The 13,587-nt window shown below is 40.7% G+C and overlaps 1 protein-coding gene across 1 annotated transcript in view; it reads right to left on the reverse strand.

Annotated features, from left to right (window-relative positions):
* Positions 1-4,607: 4,607 nt before the first annotated feature.
* Positions 4,608-13,587, reverse strand: part of AHCY (adenosylhomocysteinase) — a 28,080-nt gene continuing 19,100 nt past the window's right edge. The window contains exons 8-9 of the mRNA XM_026862194.1: positions 8,684-8,878; positions 4,608-5,603 (exon numbers count right to left, since the gene is read on the reverse strand). Of these exons, the coding sequence (XP_026717995.1) occupies positions 5,472-5,603; positions 8,684-8,878 (327 nt within the window). The 3' untranslated portion in view covers positions 4,608-5,471. The remainder of the gene's footprint in view (positions 5,604-8,683; positions 8,879-13,587) is intronic.

The raw sequence follows: 13,587 nt of genomic DNA on the forward strand, positions 1-13,587 counted from the left end.
TTAATATACTTTCATAAACACCTTTATCGCTCACTCTCTACCATCAGGTGGCTTGAGCTAATAACAGTGCTCTTGTGGTACCCTTGCTATTTTTGGCACTTTCCTCAGCTAAAATGTAATTCGTGATCTCATATGGGCTTCCCTTCGCCTGCACAGCTGCCTCAAATAGATAAACATCAGTAGTATACAACTTGTAACAGTAATAGCCAGAAATCACCACAAGAATACAGCCTCAGTCTTCCTTGTGTTCCATAAGAAACAAGTGGCATTTTTAGAAACACATATAAATTCATTAACGGTTAATGGTTCTTTAAATCTTCTAGAATGGACATAAGAGCTGATGCATTTAAAGTAATTGAGCAGCCAGAGGTCCTTCACACTGAAAAGGCCTCAAAAGTATCTGGCAGAGCGAGATCACTTGAAGCTAAAAGGTTTTAGTATTTGAAAGACCTCCCTGCTACAAAGCTGTGATACAATTCATAATTTCTCCATCTGGGAATTATTTGGAGCACTAAATGAGTATACCAGAACATTTACTTCCCTTTATTCTCTGCTCAACATCCCTCCATCACTACTGCTCTAAGTGCAGGGTTTGGTTTGGCCAGAGATGTTGCTCTTCACCTAAAAAATGGCATCTTGGTGGCAAAGGCCTTCACTGCCAAAACAGGACAAACAGACTTTGTATCTAGTTGTTAATGAAATACACATAGGAAGCAAGTTTTGGAGGAGAAGAAAAAAGGATCACCGAATGTTTGTTCCAAGTGGCAATAAAGTTAATAATGCAAAGCAGATACCTACAGTAAGCTCAAAACAAAATCTGTGTCAGCCCAATTACCAAGCATTTAAGGTGCTTCCAACATCTGCAATATTGCAACTAAGATGATGTTCAGTTTACTTAAAATGCTGCTGTTCCATCAAGGAAAAGGAGCCTATGAGTGTGACCCATGTAATATTCTCTTATAGAAATGTTTTCCCAGTTGATGAAACCAAAACCAGAGTGCTACAGAAAAGCAACAGGTTTGCTGAAAAGTGTCTCTGGACTCTATGGATGGAAAAGTAATTTAAAAAACCCCATTGCTATAGACTTTCTAAATATCTTAAAAATTTTAATTTCTCTGCTATACAATTTCAGGGAATTAGACAAGCAAAAGAGATATCAGCCTCCATCCAGTTCAAAAGGATGCTGCAGAACCTTAAACCCTTTTTGGTTTAATTGTATTAACTTCTGGAAGTATTTTTCCACAGGATTTTTTTTCTTCTTTCAGTGTTTTGTTTGGTTTTGGTTTTTTGAAATTAGCATATAAACCACAAGCACTCACAAAGGATTTGTAAGTTTAAAAAAGGGAAAAAATACTTAATTCCAATTGATGCTTCTTACAGTTGTGCAAAGTTGTCCAGTGGCAAACAATGCTACTGTAAAAACTGAGGCTTTACAGTGTATATTTACCACATTTGATTTATCTTTAAAAAGCCCCAAAGGCTAGAAATCACAGTTGACTTTTGAAAAACTTAATTTCTTCAAGAACACTGCTATGAAAACAAGCTCAGCCATGAATCAGTCATCAGTGGAACATTCATTTACCCATCCTTTGTTCTCCGCTCACAATGAGCCATATTAGCCTTAGGGCTATCTCTACACCTCCAAATTCCATTTCACATACCATCTAGCCATGCAAAAAAAGAGCAGGACCTAGCAAGACTGTATTGTAAATCATTTGTGTATCTGGTTGAGATAAATGGAGAAAGATGTACAGCCTGTAGTCACCACTTCAGACTCAACAGTGGAAGGAAAACAGGGGCAAGAGTTGCCATATTTAAATTAGAATAGTATTTTCACTGGTAACAGTAAGGAAAGCATTAACAGAAAATGAATCTGTAAGACATTGAGGAAATACGTGATTACTCTTCTTGGCCAAATCAGAGCCCTGTCTAAAGGCTAAGAGTACAATCCTTCATCATTAATTGGAAATCTGACTTATTCTTGCCTGTCAAAACGAGCCTGCAAACAAGATTGGAAGAAGCAGCTGAGGAACTGGAAGGCAAGGCTGCTCTAACTTACTGTATTTGCTCAGCCTTGTTGAGGACATCAGCCCAACAAACACCACCGTTGAGCAGCACTCCTTGCTGCTCCAAGGCAGCCTCTTTATAGAATCTTTCACAGAGAACACGTGCAGTTAAGTGCATCACCCTGCTTGTCCATACACCGGGCCTGCCGAGTTCCACAAATTTGAGTACAAAACCTCCATTTATTCCCACTTCACATGCTCATCCCTGCCTGTACAAAGGTCTGTATTTGCAATACGGCACAGTGACCTGTCTGCCCCTCTCTGGGATCCTGTGTATCAGATCCAGAGAGCCTGCACATCTCATCCCATCTCTGTGACATCTGCTGTGCAGAGCCACATAAGCGAGAAAATCTGTAGTCTGTCACTGTCATATGACTCACCACGCCAGATGTGGGACACCATATGAGCTGATGCATGGGGCTGCGGAGCCAGGGAGGGGGCACTCACAAGCCTTAATACCTACAGATGCTGGGCTCTCTTCAGGGCTATTGTTCTGTATTCACTAGCTCCTGCTAAAGCAATTGTAAGGTAATCACAGTGAAACTGACAATCAATATTCAGGGAATCAAGATGCTCAACCTTAGACTAGACTGAACACTGAATTAATTACATGTCGGTTTGGGTCCAGCCGGGATCAAGGCAACACACAGAAGAATGACAAACTCAAAACAGTTTGTTGAAGGCAGGGGCACTGTCAAGGGAAAATGCTGCTGCACTATGTGCAAGCTCCCAATTTATTACCACCTGTTTACACAAGTTTGTTTTTACTTTTACATCCTACTGCCCTTCAGGTTTTGCCTGTTTATTGCTGACACACACACCACACTTTGCAGGGGGTGCTTTTTACTGCCATTTTTCACCCAACAGAGTGTTACATAATGCTGGCTCAGTTTCCCGCAATCATTCTTCTAACCTCAAGGTCAGCTTACATTTTGTTAACCACCAATTCTTAATTCCCTCAACTGCATGTAGATTAACACAAGAAAAACCCAGAAAAAAGCTAAAAAGTTAGTTGTAAATGGTTTAGTGCAACTGTGACAGCAGATGTGCTCTTGCCAATAAAAAGCAATAAGGCTGAGTGATTTCATAGAATCATTTAGGTTGGAAAAGACCTTTAAGATCATCAAGTCCAACTATAAACCTAACACCGCCAATCCCACCACTAAGCCATATCCCTAAGCACCATATCTACACGTCTTTTAAATGTCTCCAGGGATGGCGACTCAACTGCTTCCCTGGGCAGCCTGTTCCAAGGCTTGACAACCCTTTCCATGAAGAAATTTTTTCTGATACTCAATGTAAACATTCCCTGGTGCAACTTGAGGCCATTTCCTCTCATCCTTTCACTTGTTACTTGGGAGAAGAGACTAACACCCACCCCACTACAGCCTCCTTTTGGGTAGCTGTAGAGAGCAATAAAGTCTCCCCTCAGCCTCCTCATCTCCAGATGAAACAACCCTAGTTCCCTCAGCTGCTCTTCATAAGACTTGCTCTACAGACCCTGCACCAGCTTTGTTGCTCTTCTCTGGACATGCTCCTGCACCTCAACGTCTTTCCTGTAGTGAGGGGCCCAAACTTTTCCTTCAATACAGATCAGACATCTGTTGAGAAATCATCAGGGAGTCCGGACATGAGATAATATACATTTTTTAGAAGAAATCAGTTGCTACACCTTTCAAAATCTTCCATCCATTCTGCAAAGCTTCAGAAATAGAATTGAAATCTGTATATTTTACTGTAAAGGTTATTAAAAATTGCTTTTAAAGAGGAGTTCAAACTAAAGTAACACGTGAGTTTGGCCAATGTATCACTCATACTGTAGCAAGAGGTAAAATGTGTCTGTTTATGAAGAGAGGCTGCTAAGCTGTACCTAAGCAGTGGTTATGTAGTGCAAAACAACAGCTGAACAAAAATATCAAAACATTCTCTTGTATTAACGCTGCCAATTCACAAACCATACTGTTGACAGGTACCACACATGGCATTTCCTCTGCAGGCAGCATTAAACCACAATTGCACTGCATGGAGTGGGAGAGAGGAACAGATACTCTGCCAATGGGTTTTTTTAGGGCTTGAGTTTGATCTAGTCCTCTTCAACCAATAAAACGGAAGATCTAGCATATAAATTCCAAATATAAATTTTATATTTTATCAACTCAAGACTTGTTCAAGTCAAATTTGTGCATTGTTATCATACCAAACCTTTCATCATCTTACATCCAGAAACAGAGGCAGCCTGCTGTATAATGAAAAGGACAGTGACAAGAGAGGACTTCCATGACATATACGGACATATAAGGAGATAAATCTCTGTGGGCAGAGGGGAAGAGTGTTTTTCCTGTAAGATTTAGCCCTTCAAATATCTAAGCCTGAGCAGCAGCTCTTCTCAGCTCAAGTATATGATGCAGACTAGCCACAGCACTGGATTTTGCCTTGAGGAAACCCCATGTGGATACCTGAAATATTTTCAGTAGCTTAAGGATCACACAAAAGTAAACAAATCCATGGCAAAACCCAAAGCATCTCACTACACAAAACAAGTCAGGCCACAGTCAGATCTTTAATAAAAGCACTTTGAGCCAGTGACAAACAAGATACAGCAGACATGACAACTAAGAAGAATCAAGTTAGGGTAAAAGTGTGCTACTGGTGTTTTCAGAGGATCGAACAAGGTCCCTAAACCTAATCATCCGCTCAGTGTTTTCTCAGCTGTTTATGACACACTGGAAGGCTGCTAAAAAAGTCACTCTTGCCTCACCCCATCTCAGATTAGTATGGAAGAAGCACAGAAGGGTCTTTGTTCTGACCAAAACTCATGGAGTAAATTAGCCCAGAAAAAAACTCCAGCTCTAATCTCTGAGCAAGAAGTTAAGTTGACTTTACAGTAAGGAGACCAAGCATCTATACTCCTCCCTCCTTCCTCCAGTTTCACAACATGCACTTCAGCTAGGGGACCTTTGTGGAGAGAAGCCTGACACTGCCAGTCTCCTAATAAGATTCATGTAATTTGAGCAGGGCATGGCATAAAGCATTTCCCTGTAGAAACCGTTTCCCATCTTATTGGTTACGTCTGTTCAAAGAGGCTGTCAGTCACATGTTTGACAGGATTACACATTTTCATTTAACAATCTTCTGTCCTACTCCCCTTACTGGGACATTAGGAGCCAACAAAGGTGCATAGGATCCTTTTTACCATTACATTAGCTAAGTAACCAACTCTAATTCCAGGAGTCAGAGTGATCCTCTTTCACTAACAAATAAGGCCCTGAAGGTCCCTTGGTAAGGGGAAGGGTTCTGCAGCACTGAGAGGAGTATGGCAAAGGGCTTGTTCTCAGAAGCCCAGCACACACAAGAGCTTTGGAAGGTTGTATCCCTGCACTTTGGTCTTTGGGTAGTGCCACCTGCTCAGTATCTGTAGTGGTCTGGCTTGAATGGCCCATCTCTTGATAAGCCTAGGTATTTGGCCTGCTTGTCACTTAGCTTCGTCAGCTTCACACACAGTTTATCCAGATGAGCAGCAGCCACAGCTTCATCCAGCTGGAAAACAAAACATTGAGACAAGAATATTAGCAGAGCAGTCTTGTTAGTTTAGGAAGTCATGGTTAATAGTGAGAAATGAATACGTGAAAACCAATAGCAGCTCCAAGGAGAACTTAACATACTGACACAGACGGAACAGCAAGACAGCTCTTTTCCTGCCACCATACCTCACCTGTTTGAGCACACAGGCATCCGCTTTGAGCACAGAACTGCAATCAGATGGAAAAGCCCCATGCCTTGGAGGGAGTCAAGTTAGGCTTGAGACAGACAACTTTATAAAAATAAGCCCATTTCAATATCGTTTACACATTCACATCCATCCACCAAGAACACAGATCAAGCTATTCAGACAATATCCTGTTTTGCAGAATGGTAAAGTCCCAGTTATGTCTTCACTACAAATATATCTGGGCATACTAGACTATCATCTTACAATTTTACACAAGTTCTAATACTGGAAAAAATGCATCTTCTTTCTAGATATCCCATCTTAGGGTTACATGTATTAAGAAATTAATCCCAACATCACTAATAGGGCAAGAATACTAGTATCTATTACCACTTTCTTCAAGAGAATAAAGCCAAAGTGGGCTCTAGGACATTAGCTCAGAAATTCTTATACACTTTATCCCAAAGGCACCAGGCAGACATGCAAACTCAAGGGACTGAAAAATGTGTAAAGTTACAAGACAATTAAGAGCTACAGGAGATAGGTACAGGAGAGTCAGAAAGTAAACAGTAAAATTACAAAGTAGCTGCTGTGTCAGAGGTAAATGTACAGCCATAAAGGCTATTAAAAGACATAACAGACAGCATTAAGGAGGGATCAGGTACTACTGAGTTAAACAGAAGGACAAGTTTGTCCACCATTTGTAATTCCTGCAAAACACACTTAATCATTGCTAAGGAAACAAGATAAACAGTAAGCCTAAATTCCAGCAACATGGGAAGGAGATATTTCTCCCATATTAAAGAGATGTGAAAGGTTGTAGTATATTTAAAGGGCAATAAATCAACAAAACGATCAAGGGCCAGATCTTCAGCTTGTGTGAACCAGCATGTTGCAAATGATTCAATAACTAGCCCTAGATTTCCCACTCAAAGGGAGCATGGTAACAAGCAACTACTCTGAAGTCATCCCATTGTAATGAACCAGGCAAAAAGCTACATCTGTACAGAGAGATGCAGCTCAACCTGCTCGTAAGAAATATGGAACTGCCAACATCTCTTGGGAACCAACACAGCCAAAGATGTGCAAGACAAAATTAAAAACAGAAGATGAGTTGGCTAAAGAATGTGGAAGTGAACCATGAAAGCTACTGAAAACTACATAAGAATCAGGAAAACCATGAAAGAAAAAGCTAACTGGAAGGACTGTGTTTAAAAGGGAAACAATACTTACTATATTCTACCAGGAAAAAAAAAAGGGGAGTTAAAAATTGAATGCATATCTGGTTAACTAGACTGATATGTGAAAATCTGATAGGTGCATTTCCAGCAAGTTTAAGACAGATTACACACACCTGAAGAGGAGCCAAGTCCCTGACATTTCCCAGATCAGATTTTCCAAATGCAGAGATAAATTGTTTCACATCTGCTTCAGCTTAGGGACTTCCAGATTTAGATTAAAAGGTACACAACTTTAGATGAAGGTAAACTGACATTCCCACCTTAAAAATCAGACAGCTGAGCAGAAGGATGGACAGATTTGGTAATAAGAACAGAGACACAACAGTTTGGCTAGATTTCTGGGAACACATATTGCATAAATATGTGCATGTTTGTAATAGTTGATCATCAAAGCAATATTCTTGCAGTCAAAGAAAGTGCAAGGTAAGATACTTGGTAATTCTCAAGTTTTACATTTGGACCTCAAAGCTATTCCACAGAACAAGGAAAGATACTAGCCAGAAAATTATCAGGGAAAGCTCTTCTACCCATTTTTTGTTGGTTCTGACAAGGTGACTGCTTTATTTTTTTTTCATTCTCTATGGAACACAGAGGGTAAAATGAGCATTTTGTCACACTACATGAACCCAAAGAGATCACTACCATATGCTCCACTAACATGCAACTGCATTCGTAAGTAACTGATCTGAGCATTACTTCTTATTTCCAGTTTTTATTCAGGAATAGGATGAAGCCACATTTTATTAGCAACACCAGACTATAATTTTCAAGAAAACTGACAACAAAACTTGCCCTTTGAAGACAATTATGTGTCAGCTTGCTGATCAACTCCTACACTGTATTTCTGGTATGCTTTTCTTGATCATTAAGGGATGGTTTTGGAAGCTTAAATCCTTCAAGCAAGCACTTCATAAGTAAGCCCAAAAACACAATCTACTTCCCAAATCAAAAGTATTTTCTCACACCTGGTTGCATTCCAAAGGCAGATTTAACTCTAGCATCTTTTTCGATTACCATCTCAAATTCTCAGGCTTGTTTTGGAAAATTAAAACCAGGTTAGTTTTCTAAAAGGAATTTGCAAGTTGTGACATGATCCAGATTTTTCCAAGAACAAAGAATACAGAGGTAAGTTTAAAGGAAAACCTAAGGGAATGTCATTAGTGTTCTGTGAAGCTATTAGGACCAGATTGTGATAACCTTTGCTCATGTGCAAATGGGACCCAGACTCTATCAACCACAACAAAAGCAATTTCTAGTTTCACTTCAGCTTCAACACTGCCCCACTAGACTTTGCTGCAGAATAGGCATGTGAAAATTTACTGTGAGTGCTGACATTCAGCAGAAGGAACAAGATGGTTGGGAGAAGCTCCCTGACTACCCTGAGGCAGCACCAGGCTTCCCAGCACTTTAAAGAAGAGCCCCAGTTCAAACCAAAAAGCAACTGGACGTTTCTATCACAGGACAGACAAGTCCCAGTTCTGCACAAGTTAGCCACAAAAACCAGCCCACTTCAGACTCAGTGTGACCAAAGCCAAGCATTCAGACAGAAGCTCCTTGCAACAACAACATTCAGTAGGAAAATGAGCTTAAGCACAAAGCAAATCTACATGATCACAGCTGAAGCTGGCTTCCTTGCAAACCTGCATCTTTCTGACATTCTAACTCACCTTCTTTGGCAGGAAATGGACTCCAACAGAGTACTTGTCACTATTGGTCCACAACTCGATCTGTGCCAGCACCTGGTTGGTGAAGGAGTTGCTCATAACAAAGCTGGGGTGACCCATGGCACAGCCCAAGTTGACCAGTCGGCCCTCTGCCAGCAGTATAATATGACGGCCATTCCTCAGCGTATAGCGATCCACCTGGGTGGGAAAAAGCAAGAGCAGCAGGATGTCAGAGTAAGAGAGCATTTTATATCATGCAAAGCTTTGTGGGCTTTCTTCCTACATCAACAATTCTGCAGTGGGTTTGCAACAGAGACTTTGATTACCATTGAGACAGCCCTCCCTCAATTCCCAGCCAGTGCTTGTGAAGCATGCAGCTATTCTGGACTTCACACAACAGGAATCTTAGCATTTGCTTCATATTTAACCAGTTATTCAGTTGTTCTGGCTTTTCCACATGCATGCCGTCTCAAGTGGCTGTGGTGGGCAGCATGCTGCTAGCTGTGAAATGAAGTTCATACAGGCTTAATTATAACAACCTGTGTGGAGAGACAAGAGGGAACACCTCTACATGCAACAGTCCAGAGTCTTTGCATCTAACACAGGATGAGAGCCAGAGTCCTCAGCCTGCTGAAACTGCCCCACTGTAACTTCCCACTTCCATAAGGCCAGAGCTCTGCAGTACAACTAACAGCTTTCCTTGCTTCTGGTGTACCCTCCTTCACTCTCAGGGGGGCAAAAACACAGTCCTCCACTCAGACTGATTTCTAAGCTATGCTGGTGACCACAGGACACTACACACACAATCAACCCTCAGGTGAGCTAAGGAGATGGGTCTTCAGCTATATGAAAGAGTTCCACAAAATTGAGGAGATAATGTCACTTAATATGCGCCTCAACTGTCTGGGCTCCTCCAATATTAGAGTTAACTGATTATCCTTTCCACGAGTCACTAGTTCTTCTCTCCCCATCTTCACCCCTGTAGAAAGTTATAATGTTAAAGCCCAAAATGAAACATCAATATGTCTTAGACATTACAAAAATATACAGTATTCACTGGTATTTATTGTTCATGTGTCATAGTTTAACCCCAGCCAGCAATGTAGCACCACACAGCTGCTCACTCTTCCCCTGCTTCCAGCAGAATGAGGAGAATGGAAAGAAAAGTAAAATTCATGGGTTGAGCTCAGAACAGTTTTGTAAATAAAACAGATTAAAAATATAGCAGTTAAAAACATTAATAAAACTAATATAACAAAAGAGAAATAAAGCCCAAGAAAAGACAAGTGATGCCCAAGGTAATTGCTCACTACACACTGACCAATACCCAAGCAGTGATTCCACACCCTCCAAGCCAGCTCCCCCCACTTTACATGCTGGCCATGACGCTCTAAAGTATGGAATAGCCCTGTGGCTGTCCCAGCCATGGTCCCTCCCAGTTTCTTGTGCACCTCTTCGCTGGCAGAGCATGGGGAACTGAAAAGTTGTTCACTTCGGATAAGCGCTACTCAGAAACAGCAGTGTGTTATCATCATTATTCTTATACTAAATCCAAAACACAGCACTGTACCATGCCAAGCACATGGCAGTAGAATAAACCTTTGGAAAGACTTAAAAAGATAATCAGTGACCAACTTTCACAAAGGTTAATGCTTTAGACAAGTCCATTTATCTTTTGCTGTCATAGCACAGCAACTGTGAAAGACCTAAATCAGACACTCCCCACAGCTATATTTCCACCTTTGGTCTCAAAAGCTATTTAATATGAAGCAAACCAGACATTGCTTTCAGTTTTATTCATAAAGCTTTGGTCTGTAAGTTAAAAGCCATGTGGGATGAAGCTTGAATTGCAACAATACCATATTCTGAAAACACATCTCTGTGCGGATCCTTAGCAGTAGAATAAGTAAATCAATAGAAACCACTTTATTAGAACGAGTATTTTGCCCTCACAGCAGGTCTGTGCCTGTACCTGTCTTCACCAGCTATGCTTCAATCACAGCACTATTTTCTACTTCTTGGGTTCATATAACAGATTACTGTGTTTTCAGCACAACATATACAGACAGTAACCACCTCAAACAGAATCCCTAAATAACATTCTTTATTTCTCTTGTCCAAGAGCAGTACATCAGCGTAGGGTTAGTAAGAATGCTCTCCACTGACAAGTTGCAATATTTCTTACAGATGATGATTCTCCATTGTTTCACCAGTGACAGTGCTCTGTCCACCCAAAAAATACCATATAGGCTATGATATGGAAAGGAATAATGAAATGAAGGAAGCAGCAAGAAAGGAGAACACTAAAATCCTTTGAGAACAGCTACAATATTGCTTTTATTAAACATTAAATTTATAGATTAAACTACTAGAAAGTAGCAGTTAAGTAGCATCTTAGTTTTGAAGTCTGAATTGGGTTGGTTTAAGGGGCAAGTATGATATCCATATAATATCCACACAACTTGCACCTGCACAGCTGCTGACTTGTGCATGGAATCACATACCTTCAGCAACCTGCTGACATGATTCATTCAATGCAAAGGGTAAAGCAGAAAATGCAAATTAATGTCTTGCACAGAAATAAAGACAAAATAGTAGCAGTACCAGCAGAGGCTTGAGTCAGAACTGTGGAAGCACATCTTATCTATGGACAGATAAACAGGCTGATTCATAAACCTAAGAAACCGCTGCAGAAGTAGCATTCAAGTTATCCAAGTATTAAATTCATCTCCACACTTACACAAATGCCTCCTCCCTTTCCCCACTGGCATTTAGCTTGCTCTGGACTTTCTGGCTGCTTTGAACTTCCCTCCACACCATGATACATTAATTATTTATTTTCAGAACCAAAGTTAATTGATCCCACCCCAACCTTTCCTTCCCCTCTAGAGTCAAACCTGCGCTACACAACAGTCTAACACCAGAACTCAGTTGATCAGGACATACTCAAAACAACCTACCAGCTTTTCAGTAATAAGCCTATTTCCTCCTTAACTGTACCCTGAACGCAACAGATAAGTCAGCACAGTAAGATGTTTTCCTTTCCCAAGTACAAAACATTTGTTACACAAGTCCCCCACTTGCAGACGGAGACCATATGGTACTGAAAACTACCAAGTCCAACATTTCACAGTCTATACCTCTAGCTGAAGTCTACCAACCTTCAGTTCTGGTATTAATCCTCTGATCAAGAGACAAGATGTCTTCAGATGAGATTAGATTTTTGTTCTTGTACTATATTCCCTTCCCTGATACAGGATACAGGAAAAAGCTGCTAGGTCTTCATAAAATTTGAAAAGAGTTAGTACTTGGTATTATAAAACATTGGATACTTCATCCAGAACACTGATATGAAAAAAACATGTTATTCTAAGGATAAGGGCAAAATCTCACACCCTTAAGACAACTGACCTCCCCATGAAGCCCCCAAAAGACTGGGGACAAGATGACCATAGAAGTGTCCCTCTGATGAATCTGAGCAACAGAACTGAGGAACCAGCAATGGCCTAATTAGACTGATAATTTCCTTCCCAGATTTCAGTGTAAGAGCAATTCCATATATTACTGTAGTGACTCACTGTTGAGAAAGGTCTCAAAACATACAGAAAAATTCCCATGCAGGTAGTGAGGGACAGAAGCAGCAGGATATATTCCTGGGAGCTTGTTTCTAAACCTAAAGTTAATGCACATCCTGGAAGAGGTTAAGCAATTACAGAAAGTTTTTACTCAATACCTTTTAATTTGTTTCAAACACAGAACTTGGGGCTCTAAAGTCAGATTTTGCCTCCTCATCCTGCCTTTCCCCTTTTGAAATGAGTAAGTTTTTTAGATGTGTTTTAGTCCACTCCTGCTCAACGCCCAGTCACCATGGCAGTCAGGCACAGAAACTGAAAACTAAGAATAATGAAGCTTTTACACAGAAGAACTCGTTCATGTCACCTGCTGAGCAGGTACTTCCTTACCTTGTGATCCAGGGACAAGAAATCTAAACAGGCACAAAATGAAGCATACAGCTAGCATAGTGTAGCTACGTATAGCATTAAATACACCAATAAAAGAATCCAACTAGAGATTCAAACTACTTAACAGTACTTCAGATTCACTGCTAGAAAGCAACAAAACCCAAGTACTAACGTGAGCCAGGGACCAGCTTTTATTGAGCTTGGCAATGTACACATCTATAGGCCATCCTCACTTTAGTAAAGCTTCAAACGTGTGGAACAGCCCATGTAAAATCAGATTTACCTCTAGGTATGTTCCATCTCCAGTGGTAGCCAGTAGATTGCTAAGGAAAAGTACAGGAACAGCCTAAGGGTAAAGTACTGCTTCCCCTAGTAAATCATCTCAGCTTCAGCTACTGTGCATCAAGTTGAGACAGAGGTGGTCCACTCAGGACTGTCAGACACCTTTTTACAAACTTTAGCTAGTAACTTTTAAGTAAAACACACTTGTGGCACCCACAGCATGCTGGGTAGCTGTTTTCACAAATTTTGCTCTGTGAGCAGGTATCTCCTTTGCATCACTCTGAACATCCCGCTTGCAACAGCAGCAATTTATATAACAGACCAGAGATTCAGGATAGGAGGTAGGTCTTCAGCATTAAGTCATATGGATGATGTTGGCCCCCATCCTTTTGAAAATTTAATATTCTGGTTTTAACCAGAAACTTGTTACAGCTTTCAGACCTTGGACTACACTGCATCTCACTGCATCTGTAACAGACTGGCTCCTTCAATAGAGAGTATATAAAGAAAAAGGGACTACTACTTCTGCCAACAGTGACAAATTTTCACATGGACTTTAAAAGCCATGCTGAATGCCCATGTGCAGGTAGTTTGTACATCACTATGTTAATACCCTATTTAGTCTTCAGTGTTTACTTTTTGAGCAGTCACAGTTCTACTTCT

This window comes from Athene cunicularia (assembly GCF_003259725.1).
Source record: "Athene cunicularia isolate RWA chromosome 20 unlocalized genomic scaffold, athCun1 chr20_part1, whole genome shotgun sequence".
Lineage (NCBI taxonomy): Eukaryota > Metazoa > Chordata > Aves > Strigiformes > Strigidae > Athene > Athene cunicularia.